The 19,346-nt window shown below is 41.6% G+C and overlaps 1 protein-coding gene across 1 annotated transcript in view; it reads right to left on the reverse strand.

Moving 5' to 3' along the window:
- Positions 1 to 11,261: 11,261 nt before the first annotated feature.
- The window catches only part of LOC138757760 (bifunctional methylenetetrahydrofolate dehydrogenase/cyclohydrolase, mitochondrial-like), a 37,022-nt gene continuing 28,937 nt past the window's right edge, over positions 11,262 to 19,346 (reverse strand). Inside the window, exon 8 of the mRNA XM_069925584.1 lies at positions 11,262 to 11,758. Within this exon, the coding sequence (XP_069781685.1) occupies positions 11,643 to 11,758 (116 nt within the window). The 3' untranslated portion in view covers positions 11,262 to 11,642. The remainder of the gene's footprint in view (positions 11,759 to 19,346) is intronic.

Below are 19,346 nucleotides of genomic sequence, written 5' to 3' on the forward strand. Positions count from 1 at the left end.
ACCAATGGGTCTTATATCAGTGGTTCAAAGTTCAGTTTTATTGTCAGAGTACATACATGGCATCACATACAATCCTGACGTTCTTTCTCCTGTGGGCCAAGTAGAATTTCTACTTACACTGGACAATGAAGAGTTTGCTTCCTGAATTTTATGGATTTTGAGCTGCTGGTCTTGAAAATCACCTTAACATTTTCCTCTCACATACCACTTTTTTTAGGTATAACCTATTTTTGTGATTTCCTGTCTACAGTATATTGCCCACAAAGCAAAATGTTTTGGTCAGTCCAAGCATGCCTGTGCATGTACTCAGAGTAGGGGCTATGCAAATGTTGTCTTTGGTCTGGGCATACTTGCAAGGCATTTAAAAATGTTGAGAATTTTCTTGTCAATTACAAAGCACCAAACTACATCCAGCTGATTGACAACATGCTTCCGGCATACAAAACCATTTTCCGCAATTGCACTTGGACTTCTTCCCTGCTGACAAACAGGGTGAAAGGTTTCACCAGGACATTGCAACCATGGAAAAGGTGTCAGGGCAATTGGAATCCATAAATGCTGGCCGACTATTGATGGACACTGACATGAGAGGCATCAGAATCTAAGTAAAATTGAAAATCAGTGGCAAAACATTTTTAGGTCAGTTGAATTCATGCAACGTGTCAGCATCATTATGTGATTAAACATGCTAAATTCAATAAAAGTTAATTTCATGTTTCTCCAACTACCTATGTGATACAGCAAATCTGAAATTATCTCTGTGTTTAGCCTGAAGTCCGTCATCATCCCCAATTTTTTTTCAGGAAGCAAACCTTTTGAATATTCAATAATAAATAATGTGCAAGGTACGAATCCTTAAATACGTCTCTGATTGTCGTTGAGGAGTCTGATGGTGGAGGGGTAGCAGCTGTTCCTGAGTCTGGTAATATGAGTCTTGTGGCACCTCTACCTCTTATCTGATGGCAGCAGTGAGAACAGGGCATGTCCTGGATGGTGTACATCCTTGATAATTGTTGCTGCTCTCTGATGGTAGCATTCCATGCTGATTTTCTCAGTGGTAGGGAAAGTTCTGCCTGTGATGTTCTGGGATGTGTCACTACATTTTTCAAGTTTTCCACTCAGAGGTATTGATGCCTCCATACTATGATGTCATGCAGCCAGTCAGCACACTTTCCACCACATATCTGTAGAAGTTTGCCAAGGTTTCTGATGTCCTTCCAAACCTCAGCAAACTCTTAAGAAAGCAGAGTTCTGTCTTCACAATGACATTAGTATGTTGGGTTCAGGAAAGGTCCTCCAAGATAATGACTCCCAGCAATTTACATTTGCTCAGTGTGGTGAATGTCTGCAAAGTTGCCTGTCTCCCCTCTGGTGAGCCTTGCTGTATTAACATTGGCTGTGCATTATCTCTACTGTTAAGGACACTCCCCTTGGATATAACTGTATATGCATCTATTGTCTTTCATTACTGTACCATGAATTTCTGCTAATAAAAGCCATGATTATTGTTTGACCACATCGTCTTTGTCTACTTCATCAACTGGTACTTCACTCAGCCTCTCCACTTCTGATCCCACAATGATCACTGTATTGTGTACCTCTAATTTTCCCCTCCTAAGGTCCTCAATTAGCTCCATTGTTTTGGTGACTGAGTATGAGGTTGTTTGTTCATCATTCAGCCAATTTTTCAAACTCCCACCTGTATGCTGACTCATCGCCCCTTTTCATACAACCCACTACTATGGTATTGAAGATGATGCTATTGTCAATTGAACCAGTCATGGGTGTATAAAGCAAGTGGAGCAGTGAGCTAAGTGGAGCAGTGTTCTGGTACTAATGGAGATTGTGGAGATGTTCTTACCAATCCTCACTGATTGTCATCTGAAGGTGAAGAAATCCAGTATCCAATTACACAGTGGGGTATGGAGGCTAAGGTCTTGGAGTCTGCTGATCAGTTTTGAGGGGATGATGGTGGTGGGCAAAATATTGAAGAGTATACTTATGGACAGGATTTATGCTGGCTTTCCCCTTTTGTTTTTGTATTCTTGCACTCTCTGTTGCATGATGTGCAGGTTGATTTGTCTGGTTAGCAAGCAAAATAAAGATTTTCACTCTTTCTCAGTGACACATGACAGTAAATCAATTAAATTTCCCTAGAATGAATTCTCTTATGTCCCCATCAATTCCCTATTACTCATCTGCACACCAGGGAGTAAATTACGGCAGCCAGTTAACCCACCAACCCACAAGTCTTTGGTGTATGGGACTGCGAAGCGCTGTGGTGCAGCAAGCAAACACAAAACACGAGAACACTGTACTACAGGCTTTAATCGACTTAAACTCTGTACAGTTGTCATACTTGATGGCTCCACATGTGCCCAACTGTCCTTTGCTGGCTCCATATGTCCAACTGATCCAGGAGGGGCTGGTTCGAGTCAGTGATTGACAGCCAGCCAGGTGGGGCCAACCTTCCAGGTTGCCTCCCTGCAGGTACAGTGGTTGTCCCCTGCAGTAGGCTGGTGGGAGTGCAGCTAGTGTTGTGGTTGTATCATCACAGGGAGGAAACCAGAGCACTCAGGGAAAACCCGCACAGACACAGGGTGAACGATCAAACTCCTTACAGATAATGCCTAATTCAAGCCCGGGTCACTGGCACTGTAATAGTGCTGTGCTATCTTTCTAGGGAAGGTTCTAGTTATATCCTCTCAGTGTAATGACATTCTCCTCTCCCTCTGGCCCTTTTGCCAATCCCTCTCCTCACTCTCTTCCATGAGAAACTGTTGCTCCTTGGTTATTCTTAATAAGCCCCTACCTGGGTTTACAGCTCCCATACTTTAAAAATGATTACCGAGCGGTCCAGATGAGATTTCTTACTTCCTTTTTTGAGGAAGGAGATAACCCTGCATGGTTGAAAATAGAACTAGAAAAAGTAGAAGAGAGAATAGCAGAAAATTTTATATGTAAATTGGGAAGCAAAATTAGTATCTGGTGTGAAAAACGCCCTCTTGTTAAAACGCATAATTAATATTTGGTATAATAAATTATGAGATTGGAACAGAAGGGAGTCTATCTCCTAAAACACCTCTGATTCAAAACAGGTTTATCCCTTTTATAATAGGTAATAACATTTTAGAGACTTGATCTTGTAAAAGGATCAGATATATTCAGGATTGCTACGAGCAGGGGAAACTTATGTCATTTGAACAATTAAAAAATAAATAATGGAATCCTTAAATACACAATCTTCTGCTATTTTCAATTAAAAGCATACATAAGGGAAAAACTGGGGTCAACAATGTTTTTATCAAAGTGTAGTGATGTGGAGAGTTTGAGTCGAAAGGAAAACACAAATAAATTCACTTTGGCCATGTATTTCTTACATCAAACAGGAGCCCGTGAACAGGGAGTTCATTAGTCTAAACAGAGGTGGGAATCAGACTTAAATGTAAGTATTAATGAGCAAAACTGGTCTGATTTATGTAAGGACAGTATGACAAATACAATAAATGTATGATACAGATTAGTACAGTACAATTTTTTTTGCATCAGTTATATCTCATGCCACAGAAATTAAATAAGTTAAAGTCAGACTTATCAGATAAATGTTTTAGATGTGGTGAGGAGACAGGAACTTTCTTACACTCGACTTGGTTATGTTCCAAAGTGATACCTTTTTGGGCGGATATAGGAAATATTTAGAACAGATTATTGGAATTCCATTTCCACAAAACCCAGAATTGTTTTAATTGGGAAATATAATGGGGATAAGACCAAAATTGAGAATTTTCCTTCTACTGCCAACAGTTTTCTAATATGAGATACATTTAAATCTTATTTGAGGGGACAAATTATTTCTTACACTAAAAATCTTAAGAGAGAATATGCAAGAGATTTAGATGGTCTGGAGAAGGATATAACAAAATTGGAAAAAGAACATCACATATCAAGAACACAAGAATAATATAGAATGTTAGACAACAAAAAGTTACAACATAATACATTACAAACATATAGAACGAAAAAAATCTACATTAAAAACTAAACAAAAATATTATGAACTAGGAGAACAGGCACATAAAGTGTTATCTTGGCAGGTTAATGCAGAGGAGTCATCCAGAATAATAAATGCAATAGAAATATAATCAAAAAGAAATAAATAATGTTTAGACAATACTATATGAAACTATATAAATCAGAATTAGTAGGAAATAAAAACGAGATGGAAGAATTTTTAACAAATGTTGAACTTTCTAAAATTGAAGAGAGAGAAAAAGATGATGAAGATACTCCTTTTACAGGAGAAGAAATAGAGAAAGCTCTGGATACTTTACAGGCTAATAAGCCTTTGGGGAAGATGGGTCCCACCCGAGTTCTATAGACAATTTAAAGATTTGTTGATGCCCCTGTTGATGGATGTGTTAGACCAGGCGGTGGAGACCCAGACCCTCCCAGAAACTTTTTTCAACTGCTAATAATTATAGTGCAAACAAAGAAAGGTGGAGACCCATTAAAAACCTCACCATACAGACCAATATCATTCCTGAATGCAGATTGTAAAATTATAGTAAAGGCACTAACCAACTGATTGGGTGAGAATTTACCAAAATTAATACATCCAGATCAGGTGGGATTTGTTAAAGGAAGATATACTTAAAATAGTCTAGGTGGATTATTCAAAATAGTGCATGGCAAAAATCAAAGTTGAATCCAAACATAATTATTTCTTTAGATGCAGAATAGGCATTTGACCTACTAGAATGGTCTTTATTATATAAAATTTGGTGTCGGTAGAAAATATATAAATTGGACAAATGCTCTCTATCATAAGCCACAAGATAAAATTATTATAACTAATAACCAAATGTCATCTATTTTTCCCTTGAGTAGATTGCATAGACAGGGGAGCCCCCCCATCTCCAGCATTATTCATTCTAGCTATTGAAACTCTGGCAAAGATTATAAGAGATCCAGATATTAAGAGCTTCGAAGTTGGACAGGAAGAACATAAAATCAGTTTATTTGCTGATAATGTGCTATTATAGATGATTGATTCAGCTGAATAATTGATAAGATTACAAACAATATCAGAAAAATATGGAAGAGTATCAGGGTATAAAATAAATATGGATAAAACTTTGATTATGAAAAATACCAAAAAGGCAGTAGATTTAAATAGAAGAAGTATGGAATTAATAGTTAGGAATAATGACAGGTAATAATTTACAGAACTTATATAAGCTAATTATATCCCTCTACTAGAAAAAATAGAAAAAGATTTACAGAATGGAAAGATCTTCTGATTACATTATTAGGAAGGGTAAATTGTATAAAAATGAAGGTAATGCCAAGACTACAATATCTCTTTCAATCATTGCCTATTGTACTAACAAAAACTTTCTTTAAATTATTGGATAATTGTAAAAGACAAATCCTATGGAATAAGAATGTACCTAGAATTGCACTGAAAAAGTTAACATGGGACTATAAATTGGGAGGATTTAGATTCCTGGATTTTAAGAAGCCTGCAAGATTTTTATCATCTTTCTTTGAAGAAACAGTCCCCATTTCGTAGATTCGAGTGGGACTGAATTCAGTAAAAGAAGAGACCATGAAGGACTTTATTTATAAGTGGAATGTTAAGTCAATAAGGAAAAAACGGATAATCCTATATTAATACACATGATTAGAACATGGCAAGAAATAAATGAATGCATTGTGGAAAAAAGCAGGTATATCATTGAGGACACATTATGTAAAAATGTACAACTGCCTATGAATCTGGGTAACAAAATATTGAATTCATGGTATGACAAAGGAATAAGATATGTTGATGATTGTTATGTGGAAGGATCTCACGTCTTTTGAACAATTAAGAAATAACTATGGAGAAGCTAATGGGACATTCTTTTGCTTTCTCCAGTTAATATCATCCCTAAGAGAAAAATGGAGACAAAACTTGACCCCACCTGAAATTATTGAGATGGAATGTATGATTTGGCTGGGAACACACCTAAATTTTTATCTAAGATGTATTTTGCTCTCCAAATTGAAAGTGCAAAACCAGGTTTACAGAGATTGAGAGAGAGAGAGAGAGAGATGGGAATCGGATTTAGGAGTTGCAATATGGAAAGATGCTGGTCTGATTGGTGTTTGGATAGCATGACATCAATTATAAATGCAGGGGGGGCATGGCATTATGGCGTAGACAGAAAACGTGGAGAACACCTCCCCTGGTAGAACTTTTTAAAACCTGTATAAAAGTTTCAAAATTACCTTAAAAATTGTTGGTTGTATTGCTGGAGTATTCTACTAGCAACTATGAGAAAAACTAAGACTCAAACAGTGAAGAAAACAACTAACTACAAAAGAGGAATCTTGGCCAACCTTACAAACCTTATAAAAGTTTCAAAATTACCTTAAAAATTGTTGGTTGTATTGCTGGAGTATTCTACTAGCAACTATGAGAAAAACTAAGACTCAAACAGTGAAGAAAACAACTAACTACAAAAGAGGAATCTCGGCCAACCTTACAAATGCAGCCTGCCGACTCGATTTCTCTTCAAACTCGACCACAACGCCATTCCAGCAATAAGGTGTATACAACACCAGCGCCTACTTTGCATGCGGTTGCGCAATGGTGCTGCTGTACGACTTTGACCCACTCCCAACCAAGAAGATCAATTGCACATGTGTGAAGTTTCGCACATGTGCACATCACCCAAAATGGCCCAGGCTGCCAGGGGACCCGATCTCCCTCAGCCCAGTGATTCTGGGCTGGTGGGCGAGGGTATCCACACCCATAGTCAGGCTGAAGTGGCCTTTATACCAACAGAGGAAGAAGAGGACATCATTGGAGTGGAGGAGGAAGAAGAACAATATCAGATGGAAGAGGAAACAGCAATATTTCAGGGTGGGCCTTTACCTTTAACTGCTGATCTGGCTTTGCAAATAAGACAAGGATTTTCAACTATGAAAGATCAATGTGCCGAAATGAAAAGGGAAATAGCTTCAATTAAAATGGATGTGGCAAAATGTTTGTAAGCTGTGGATAAGGTTCAGGACAAATTTAAGAAGATTGAAGAAGAATTTATTGACTGTAAAGATGATGTAGATCATTGCAAAGAGAAGGTGGGACAGATGGAGGATTCATTTACTGGTTGGGAAATTCAGAAGACTGATTTGTTGAAAATTGATGCTTTGGTGAATCAAAGTCGGAGGAATAATGTTAAGATAATTGGTCTTCCGGAAGATTTTGAAGGTCCGGAGCAGTCCAGTTTTTTCAAAAGCGGATTCCCAAGGTTTTGGTTTATAATGCATTTTCTGAACAGTCTAGAGTTGGACAGGGCTCACTGAGCAATGAAAAGGAAGGCACTTCCTGGCCAAGCACCACAGTCTATTTTGATCCATTGTTTGCGTTATCAGGACAGAGAATTTATTTTGAGACTTGCGGTACAGAATGCGAGAAATAACCAGGGCCCGTTGCTTGTTAAGAATAACAGGGTATTTTTTTAATGCTGATTTGAGCCAAGCTGTGATGAAACTTCGTAAAAATATAAATGTTTCTTCTGATTTATGTTTTAGATGTCACAAGGAAGTGGGTACCTTTTTACATTCAGTTTGGTTATGTGAGATGGTTAAACATTTTTGGAATAAAATTAAGGAATTTTTGGAGGTTCTGTTCAAATTTTAAATTGAACTTAACCCCAAGATACTTTTTATGGGTTGTGTTAAAAAATTAAAATTAGATAGATTTCAAATTGCTTTTTTAAGACAAGCTTGAGCAGTGGCTAGGGAATGTTTTACAGTTACATGGAAAAATTAGACTAAAATGAATATTCCTTTGGAGAAAATAACATATAACTTACGAAATAATAATTTTTTAAATTAAAACTTTGAACCCGTATATGGAATATATGCAACTAGATCATTAATATTTTCTTTCCCATACATTGATGGTGCGGTCCCAATCCATGGCAAATGATTGAATGCCATTGTTGTAGTAGATCTCCTCTTCTCTTTCTTCTTTTCTTTTGGTAGTTTAGAGGAGGGTTGGGGGTTGGAGGGTGGGGGGGGGGGTAAAATATTATATATTGGATGGTGTTTTGATTGTATGATTCATTATCATTTATAAATAATATTTACCAAAAAAAATTATAAATGCAGGATACGGATTAGTACAATATAATTTTCTACATGAATTATACCACACACCACAGTAATTATATAAATCAAAAATCAGAAATGTTGGAGATGTGTTTTAGATGTGGAATAGAAATAGGAACATTTGTATACGCTACTTGGTCATGTGTGAAGGTGAGACCTTTCTGGCAAGATATTACTGAAATACTAAAAAGGATAACAGGAGTGCCCTTCACGGACGACCGACCTGAAGTTTTATCTTTTGGGCAACTTTATTGAAATAAGTAAACTAACTAAATTCCAAATTTCATTTTTTAAAATAGCTTTAGCTGTGGCCAATGAATGTATTGTGATTATTTGGAAATCCAACTCCCCTCTACAGAGAGTGCGATGTAAAACAGAGATGAACAGTTGTATACCTATGCGAAAAAAATCACATATAATCTAAAGAACAAATATGACATAGTTATAAAAATATGGCAATCATATTTAGATTATCTAGGGGCCCAAATATAATAAAAAATAAAAAAGGTGCTATTATTATAAAAATATAAGTGACCTCCCCAATGGAGACTTTCCTTTTTTAAACCCAACTGTAAGCCGTGATGGTGTACAGATTTATACTGTGAAGGGATGGGTGGGTGGGGGGGCGGTGAGGGGAGGGAAGGGGTTGTGTTTTGTAAGAAAAAGTTATACCTATACTTACATATTTTGAAAATGGAAATTTTTTTATATGTATATTTATGGAAAAAAAACAAAAATAAAATATTTTTTAAAAGGCCATAATTGAAATGATCAAAATATCAGGTTGAATTTGTTCGAAATGTATTGGCAGTGGCGAGGAAGTGCATTGCAGTTACATGGACGTCTGGCTCCAATCTAGGTTTGGCGCAAATCTTTAGTTTCTTCCAGTCCTTAAGTCCACGTTAACCTTCCCCAAAGACTAGTTAAATAATGAATTGAAATCCGTGGAGTGAATGCCACTTTCCAGCGACCTTTCTTATTTTCCCTCCCTATCTTTCTTTCTTTCTTTCTTTTTCTCTTCTCACACTTTTTTTCAGGGTCTTTTGGGTGGGTGGGGGGTTGGAGGGTTTGGGTTACAACCCACCATGCAGCATAGATTTGTCTACTTATGTATTTGTATTTTTTAAATTTTGTATTTGACTTCATGTATGGTCTAAAAAATTTCAAATAAAATATTCCCAAAAAAGCCCCTACCTGATTTTTAACATATCTACCAAACCTCCTCCTGACCTCTGGTCTAAGAACAATCTCTCCAAATACTCTCTCCTTACTATTGTGAGATTTTATCCAATATTGGATTATTACCATAGGCCGATCTATAATTGAATCTTAATTTCTTTAATATTCTACCTGAACCATCAACAAAGCAACATACCCAAACTTTAAGGGAATTTGCTGATCCTTCAGAGATTGGAAAGGTGTGATTAGATACCTTGAGCTTGAGTTGACTGGTGAACAAAAGGCCATGCAACTCTGGAGAGTACAGGACACGGACACACAGCATCTCTGAAGGGACTCTCCTTTGCTTCTCTTTCTTGTTTCAGTAATGGCAATGGATGAGTTGGCAACTCTGTGTTTGTCTTTGCCAGAAAGGCAAAGATTTTTGTGCACCTTGTGCACACAACAATAAAATGAAACTGATGAGAGATAACCTCCTTTATTTTCACCACTCTCCTCCAGTTCTTGCTTCTCAATGACTTTGGAATTTCATCACCAAGAGCCACGTGGTCAAGGCCTACGGCTCAGAATTTCCTTTGACTCTGTTCTGAATTCCTCTGACAAGCTTTAGGGCATCTGTCTAAATATCTTTTCTGTGGCCCAGTGCCAAACAAGATAACACTTCTATAATACATCTGGTGAAAATCTACTAGGCTAAAGGTGTTTTATAAATGCAAGGGCTTGGTCTTACTGTCACAACTTCAAACAACCAGCCACGTATTGCAGAAAAAAGCCCTTTAGCCCATCGAGTCTGCACCCATCAGCCACTCATTTTGTTCTCTCACAATCCCATCAACTCCCCAGATTCTACTCCTCTAGGAGTACACAGTAAGGGTGCCAACAAAGACTTTCATCATATGTGTACATTGTACTTGTGTACATGTGTGATAGTACAGATCTATCACCAATGTACATAGTGTATATAGTTACTGTATCTAGACTGTGCTTACAGCGATTGGCTGAGAGCTAAGCCACGCCTATTGTCTGGGCCTTAAAGGGTTGTGTCCCTAGCCAGGTCGGATCATTCTGGACTGGTCGGCCACCTGTGAAGAGCTCCTGTCTTTTGCTAATAAAAGCCTTGGTTTGGATCAACAAGTCTTTGGTTCTTTCGATGAGCTCTACAATATGACAATAAATTCTGTCATTCATTCATGGGGACAATTTGTAGCATCCAATTAACCCAAGCTCCCCCCCCTCCCCCCACCGCTGAACCTTTTCCTGGGGCGGAAACCAGAACCTACTTCCGGGGTCCACAACACCAGAGTAGCAGAACAACCCAAATCCCTGTGAACAACAGGCTTGGCAGCACTGATTCCAACAGGCATCAAGAAGTAAGGGGCTGAAGGAGGGAGGTAGTTGATGCATGTGCATTATGGCAGAACACAACACAAACACTGGGCCAAAGGTAACTGCTGATGCTGGAATGTGGAGCAATACACAACCTGCTGGAGGAACTCAATGGGTTGAGCAGTATCAAGGGGACAAAATGGTCACCATTTTGGGTCAGAACACTTCATCAAGATTGAGAGGGCAGAAAGGAGATAGTTAGATAGTTACCTCGTACCTTTGGAACTGAGCTCCTCCCCTCCACCTCCCTCCCCCACCCCCCCAACCCCCACCATTCTCAGGCGCTTGCTTACATTTTTTCATACCTTGAAGGGCTCAAGCCCAAAATGTGGGTAATGTATCTTTGCTATATAAAGTACAATGTTTAATCTGCTGAGTTTTTAAAAATATTGTGTTTTTACTTCAACCAGTGTCTGCAGACTTTTTGTTTCAATTCGATATAATGAGGACAGGTTGGGAGGGGTTGGACAGGGGCCAGTGGGGGGGAGGCGTGAAGGAGGATGGTCAGAGGCAGATGATTGTGAGATGGCAGATACGGAGAGGGAGACACACACAAAGGGGTCAGACAAAATGGAAGGGGGAGGGGGTGGTGATCAGAGATGGAAAAGGTGCCAGTGCTCGAATTTGGGAAGGAGAGAGGGTGACAGTAGTGGTACAATGAGAGAGCAGATGGATCGAAGAGGAGGGTGGGGGAGTGCTGCAGAGGGAATGTGTGTAGAAAAGGATGGGGCCAGGGAGGGAGGGGATGAGAATAGGTGAAGTGTGTGCGTACGTGGGAAGTAATCATGACACGACAGTTTCCAGCAAATCTAAATACCTGTAGATATGGTAAACAAAAATATCTTTTATATCATAACTTAAGCTGTCCTCCACCTTGAGAGAGGGTGTCTGGAGCTAATGTATTGGCACTGTCTTTAATAAGTGACAGACTTCTTGGCCACGATTAGTGTGTTCTTCATCAGCATTGCTACTGTCATCGGACCAACTCCACCAGGAACCGGTGTAACGTAACTAGCCTTCTTCTTGATCTCTGCAAGGAAACAAAACATCTTAATTGTTTCCAGGCAGAAGAGCAATGGTGGATGTGAGATGGTTGGGACTGAAAAGCCACTATAAAAACACAAACATTTGTTAATCATTTGATGTCTGTTACAATTTTTTGAGCATCTAAGATCCAGACCAGTTTGTCAGACCCCTATCCTGTGTGACCCAAGATCATTGATCAGAAGAAGGCCCCGTGTTCCTCAACAAACTCATCACGAACAGACTACTGCATGCATCACAGTGTGGGACGGGACCTGCATCACAGTGTGGGACGGGAGCTGCTCTACTCGATCATGAGAAGCTGCAAAAGGTGGCAAATGCAGCTCAGAGCATCACGCAAACTTCCTTTTCATCTATCTCTCCCACTGCCTGGGAAAGGTAGCCAACATACTGAAGGGCCTATACACCTCAGAAACACTCTCCTCTCTCTTCCCATCAAGAAGATTCAAAATTGCAAATTGTACACTAATTGGCTTCAAGACAGTTTCTTCCCCACAGCCATCAGACTTCTGTATGAACCCTACAACAGTGTTCCCATGCTGCCCTTGTTTGGTACTAATTGATCTTCTTCATATAACAGTACACTCTGCAACCATGCTCTTGCTCTTCTATGGTTGTATGAATGTAAGAGATGACTTGCTGGACCATTCAGGGAAGAATCCTTCTCTGTGCCAGATACCTGGATACTGTTTGACTTACCAAGTTCCTCCAGCAATTCTTTGTTTGCTCAAGGTTTTAACTTCTACAGTCTTTGTCATTTTAGATAATGAGAAAATAAACTTGAATTGAACTTCTCATAGAGTTATAGAACAGTACAGCATCAAAACAGGCCTTCAGCCCAATTTGTCCATGCTGACCAAGTTGCCCATTTGCCTACAGTTGACCAATATCCTTCTAAATCTTTCCTCTTCATGTAACTATCTAAATATTTAATTAAACATTATAATAATTCCCCACCTCTACCACTTCCTCTTATTCCACACACCCACCATCCTCTGTGAGAAGAAGGCGCCCCTCAGGTCCCCTTTAAATTTTTCTCCCACTGGGATAAAAACTGTCACCATTCACCTTATCCTGCTATAACCTCTGTAAGATCACCTCTCAGCCTATTCAGCCTCTTCTTATTCAGTCCACCAATCCTGGGAACATTGCCATGAATCTTTTCTGCACTTTTTCCAGCATTATGACATCCATCCTGTAGCTGGTCTCACCAACATCTTGTACAGCTGTAACATGACATCTCTGCTTTTGTACTCTATGTCTTGGCCAATGAAGGAAAGTGGAATGGGTTACTGGGAAATAAGCAGAGGAAATGGCAGTGATGGGATCGGTCTTGGAGTCAGCGAAGAGTCTGCCATGCCACTGAGAAATATGCAAGGTTAAAACCAGGTAGAATAGAATGTATCTCAGGGACTGGTCTCAGGGAGCAGAAACATGCTGATTGCTTCATTAAAGGTTCTTTGAAACATACCTCAAAGTTATGAAAGACAAACATCGTTTGGAAGTGGTCAGATGAGTTTTCAGAGTTCAGGGAGAGTGCAAGAATCTTGAGGTGTGTGCTGCAATCTCTTTCCCTCCCTCCATCTACCCTGTGTCGCTGAGGAAACCTGTGCTTTTAATAAACCGAACAATAACTGTACAAAAACAAACCACAGGTGAAGCTACAAAAACAACTCAAGGTAAAAGGTCTCTTGTCAAAAGCCTGGTGTGGAGTTTGACTATGTCGGAATCCATTCTCTTACTTGGATGCAGGAACCTCCCAATGTCGTACCTGCTCTGTTTACATTCCAGATTTTTACGCAGTGTCAATAAAAGTCACTCCCAAAGTGATCTCCTGTGGTGAGGGTCAGCTCTGTACAGGAAGATTGAGTAATGTGGTTCAGTCATCACGACATTAGCAATATGAGAGTGAATCTAAGGGTGCTAAGGAAATTGGTGGATGCAGACAGGAGTCTGGGGAGGAGTGGGTTGGTAAGAAGAAGCTTCTTCTCTCAGAAACAGGTGAACTTTGAACTCCCTCCCCCAGAAAGCTCTGGATGTCCACTTGCTGAGGTTGAGAAGGCGTTGAGTTTTGGAGTTTAATTGTCATTCATCCATTGTTGTCAATGAAGACCTCAACACCATTTGCCTCTTGGATGCATGTGTCCGAAGATGACTGGTCTAGCCAATTCGGGCATGGAATGTCCTGGCGCAGCTCGCACTTATGTTGTGCTTCAGCACTGTGCTTTGCTTCGTAAACTTGACAGCCCGTGTGAATAAGGCTACGCCAGGCAGTTTGTGCCAGCATTTCCCAGGTGGTCTTGACTATGTCAAGAAACTTCAGGAAGGCCTTTAATGTGTCTTGGTAACATTTCTTCTACCCTCCATGCAAGCATCTACCAACAGAGAATTCCCCAAAAAGGAGCTGCTTGGGTATCCGCTCATCCAGCATACCGATGACATGATCTACCCACTGGGTCTGTGCTCTCATCACCAGTGTGTGGATGATGGTAGACTTGTTCTAGAGAGAACTTCAGTGTCTGGTGCTTTGTCTTGCCATCTGATGCCTTATATTATGCAAAGACATGTGAAAATGGTTGAGTTGTCCTGCATGCCTTCGATGCACAGTCCACATTTCACAGGCATACAGGAGGGTAGTGAGTACCGCGGCTCTATAGACCTTTAGTTTTTTTTGCTAGACTATTCCTTAACGTTCCCATACAGTGGAACGCAGCCTTCTGAAAGGAGAACTTGCCTTTGCTATTCTGCAGTTAACTTCTGTATCAATAGTCAATGCTTGGGGAGAGGGTGGTGCCAAGGTAAGTAAACTGGTCCACTGCCTGTAGTTTATGGATCCACTGCCTGTAGTTTCTGCCCTTTAATTGTGATTTTGGGTTCTGTTTACGGAGCAGGCTGGTACATGACTTCAGTCTTTTTAATGTTGATGGTGAGTCCAAAATTGGCACAAGCCTCTCTGGTTCTGAGCCAGCACGCTTTTGGTCAAACCTACAGCAGACAGACCAGAGACATGAACAACCTTAGTTGTCAGAGAGCTTGCAAGATACAAGATTGACATTGCAGCCCTGAGTGGGACTCATTTTGCCAACGAAGGTCAGCTGATTGAAACTGGAGCAGTCACGACAGAGATGAGTGTTGTGATGCTGGAGTTAGATTTGCCTTCAGGAGTCACCTTGTTTGGAAACTTCAAGATTCAATTTATTATCATGGTAATAAAACAGTGTCATATAAAATGAAATTTCTTTTTGCCTGCTGTAAGGCAGACAGATTTGCCACCGGCAAATATTGCCTAAGTGCCTCTTATAGTCAGAGAGAGGGAAGCAAAAGAGAGTCCCTCCAGAGTCACGTAGATTCATCGCCAGCGCTTCTGCAGTCCCTGCAGCTACACAGAGTCAGGTCCAAACCACTGGAAACCCCGAGTTCCAGATCCGAACCTCCGGCATGTTCAGGGTCCCTTCAGAATCCTTGGTACCTCCTCACATCCCAGTTCCGATACCTGGTAGTTTGAGCCAGTCTCCAGCTGTCTGCAGCCCGGTGTAAATCTCCCGACAGCAGTCTCCAGCAGCCCGCAGCTTCTACGGGTTCCTCGCCTCGAGTCGCCAGCAGCCCCGCCATATTTTCAGCTGTTAAGCCGCCTCACTGGTCTACTATCATTGTCACTGTCCCTGCGGTCATCTCCTCTGCTTCATCTTCTCAGATGGTGCATGATCTTCCCATCCTCTGGTGCCCTGCTCCAGATCTCTGTTTCCCCAGAGACCCTCGTGGCTGCTGCCGATTAATAGGCGCTTCCATCTTGGGCACAGACCCACGGTCACAGAATTTCAACTATAATCACCGTTGGCTCTCTCAAAGCCCGTGTGGAGCTGATGGCAGTTGACTGTTTGGATGGACCCCACGGGAGTGCTGCACCTCCACTCCCTCACTCCCCAAGGGTCCACACCCGAAGCAGCGCTGCCGCTACAGTGGCTCCAGCAGCACCACCATCTTTCAAATCCAGTCTCCCCAAGGGTCTGGACGACTGGCTCATGACACTACAGCTTCCGTTACAGAACAGAGCCAAGCCACCCTGATCAGTGCCTATGCCCCCACAATAGCCAACCTGGATAAGGCGAAAGACAGGTTTTATGAAGAACTGGACACCCTGCTATCAGCAGTGAGCAGCATGACAAGCTGATCTTGTTCGGCAACTTCAATGCAAAAGTAGGGTGCAACTCTGCAGCCTGGCAGGGAGGCGTTGGGAGACATGGAGTGGGCTGGTGTAACAGTAACAGCCTACTCTTACTAAAGACGCACAGCACATGACCTCCTCATCACCAACACAGCTTTCCACCCCCCTACCTGCAACGAGACCTCCTGATGCATCCCCACTCTAAGCATTGACATCTTATCGACTATGTCATTGTCAGGAGAAATGACAGGATGTCAGAGTGACCAAGGCTATGTGTGGTGCTGACTGTTGGACAGATCACAGGCTCATTGTCTCCAAAATGAATCTCCACATCAGACTCAAGAGTGACTACAAGGAAGCAAGACCATGAAATGAATCAATGTCGTCAGGCTGAAGAACCCCAGCATAACTTCAGCACTGGCTGAAGACCTAGAAACTAAATTTGCTGACTTACATCTTGCAGGGAGTGCTTAGGACAACTAGGAACACTTCAGGAATGCTGTCCATTCATCTGCACTGATGATGATAGGAGCCTCTCCCTGCAAGCAGCATATGGGCCTACTTGTTGAAAAGCTCTGCCTTCATCGCGGCCATCAGCTGCCAAGAAAAACGCCTTCACCAGTGTTCAAAGGACAGTGCAGAATAAACTGTGTAAAATGCAAGATGCCTGGCTGAGCACCAAGGCAGATGAAATGCAGGGATACGCTGAAAGAAACAAGTTGAAATGGTTCTATGAAGCTCTCAGTGTCATGATAATGAATATCATGTCTATCGAGCAACGCCTCATGCAAACACTGGAAAAAGTCCTGCAGAAGCATTTTTTGGGAGAAAAATCCGCACAAAAATGCCAGAAATAAAAGAAATCCGAGATGACCAGGAGATGAGGGACCACGATGCTGAAAAGAAAGGTGCAGCAAAGCTGTACACAGATTCGAAACGTGGAGCCAAGTACTCAGACATCATGCCAGGAGATAATGTTCTAGTGAGGCATGAAACTGGTGGTAAGCTAGACACACCTTATTACCATCAACCCTATACTGTCGTATCCAGAAGTGGCAGTATGGTGACAGTCAAGTCTCCGACTGGAGTCCTGTATAAGAGAAATGTATCAGGTATAAAAAGGTACCAGTCCAGAGATATATCGAGCGAAGGGGTTGAAAGGCCAATACGAGATGCTGAAACTGAGAGACCTGATGATGTTCCAGAGGCAGTTACCAGCACTCCTGATGAAGTGACTAAAGCGCCAGAAACACCCGAAGTCGTGGCAAGCAGTATTTCCGACGCTGAGAGTGAACAACCGAGAAGCGACGACAATATCGCAGGCAGGCGGAAATGAAACTGGAAAGTGCCCAAACGATACGAAGACTTTGTGCCATAGTTTTAATAAGAACTTTGGGACAGTATTTTAATCTTATATCATAAAGTGCATGTATGAATGCTGTAGGAAGTAAATTTTATGTAGTTGAGTTATAGTATTACCATTAGTTACGATGTTTGTATGTTTGCGAGGGAAAGTGAAGGTAAAGTTTATTTCTGATTAAAGGAGGGATGTCATGATAATGAATATGTATGAGATATACCGGAAGTCACGTGGTATGAGAGAGAGATAAGAACACAAGCAGGAGAACAAAGGAAACCGGAGAATAAAAAGACACTAAGAAGTTTACCTGATAAAACTTGTGTTTAATGTTTCATTAACTTCACATTTCGGGCCACAAATGTGACACTCAGCACTTTCTACAGGCCTCAGTCTCTCGGGAGCTCTCCCTTCCTGAGTACAGATGGTGCAACTCTCATTACAGAGAAGGCTCAAATCCTGCAGAGATGGGCTGAACACTTTGAAGCCATCCTCAACCAATCATCATCTATCAGTGATGAGGCGATAGATAGGATTCCCCAGGTGGACGACAACTGGCCCACCAGTAGTAGTCGAAGTCATGAAAGCTGTCAGCCAGCTATCCCGTGACAAAGGGGCAGAGACCATACCTGCAGAGATCTACAAAGACAGTGGTCCTGTACTTATCGAGAAGCTCACCGAGTTGTTCCTCAGGAACTTAAAGATGAATCCATCGTACACCTCTACAAGAGGAAGGGCAATCAACAAGTATGCGACAGTCACTAAGGTATCTGGCTGCCTTCCATTGCAGCAAAAACCCTTGCAAGAGTCCTGCCAAATTGTCTGGTCACTCATGTGCAGCTGGGCCTGCTGCCAAAATCAGAGTGTGGCTTCTGCAAAGGTCGTGGGACTATTGACATGGTTGTTGACGTGCGCCAACTTCAGGAGAAGTGTCAGGAGCAGAACCACAAACTCTATACAAACTTTGTTGACCTCATGAAAGCATTCGACACCGTCAGTCGACGAGACCTGTGGAGAATCATGTCAAAGTTCAGCTGCTCCGCCAAATTTATTCAGATGGTACGCCAGTTCTGGCATGATGGCCAGAGTGCTGGACGGTGGAGAATCCTCTAAAGCATACCTATTCACTAATGACGTCAGGCAGGGCTGTGTGTTTGCAACCACAATGTTCAACATGATATTTACTGCCATGCTGAATGATGCCTTCCCGGACAGTGATCCTGGGATCAGCCTCAGGTGCAGAGGGGATGGGAAGCTCTTCAACCTGAAGAGACTTCAAGCTATTGCCAAAGTGAAGGAAATTGTTCTGGGAGACTTCCTCTTTGCTGATTTGTCGGTTATAATCCTACCGGAGGACAGTGAAGAGCAGGGAGACTCCTGTTCCCCACCACACAGTGAATCAACACAGACAGCTCACCGACATAAGTCGGGAGCTGCCCCTGATGTGAAGTAAGTTGTCTCTAGATTAGTTTCCATTATGTTATCTAGGCAACATTCCCTGCCCTTCTGGCCAAGGTTCACAAGAGAACATTCCCATCCACACACCTCGTCAGATTCCTTAATTCCAGCCACTTTTCCCCCTATCAGAGGCAGAGAAGACCAGAGGACATGTATTTCAGGTAAGGGGAAAGAGATTTAGTGGATGTAAATGGGGGAATCATCTCCACTCAGAAAGGAGGGATGTCTGTAACATAGTGCTGAAGGGTGAGGTGGAACCTAGAACGTAACAACACAGTACAGGCCCTTTGACCCACAATATTTTGCTGAGATAGAAACCTACTCAACAAACTAAACCTTCCCTACCAAACACCCATGACCCTCTATTTTTCGTATCCATGTGCCTGTCTAAGAGCCTTTTAAATGTCCCTATCATACCAGCCTCCACCCCCACCCTTGGCAATACATTCCAGGCACCCACTACTCGCTGTGTTTAAAACTTTCCCCTAAACGTCTCCCCTCACCCTGACATTCCTCCCCTCACCTTGTACTGATGTCCTCTTGTGTTTGCTACTCTCACCCTGGGATAAAGGCGCTGGCTGCCCACCCTATCTA

Source organism: Narcine bancroftii, chromosome 3, assembly GCF_036971445.1.
Source record: "Narcine bancroftii isolate sNarBan1 chromosome 3, sNarBan1.hap1, whole genome shotgun sequence".
In the NCBI taxonomy this organism is placed as follows: domain Eukaryota; kingdom Metazoa; phylum Chordata; class Chondrichthyes; order Torpediniformes; family Narcinidae; genus Narcine; species Narcine bancroftii.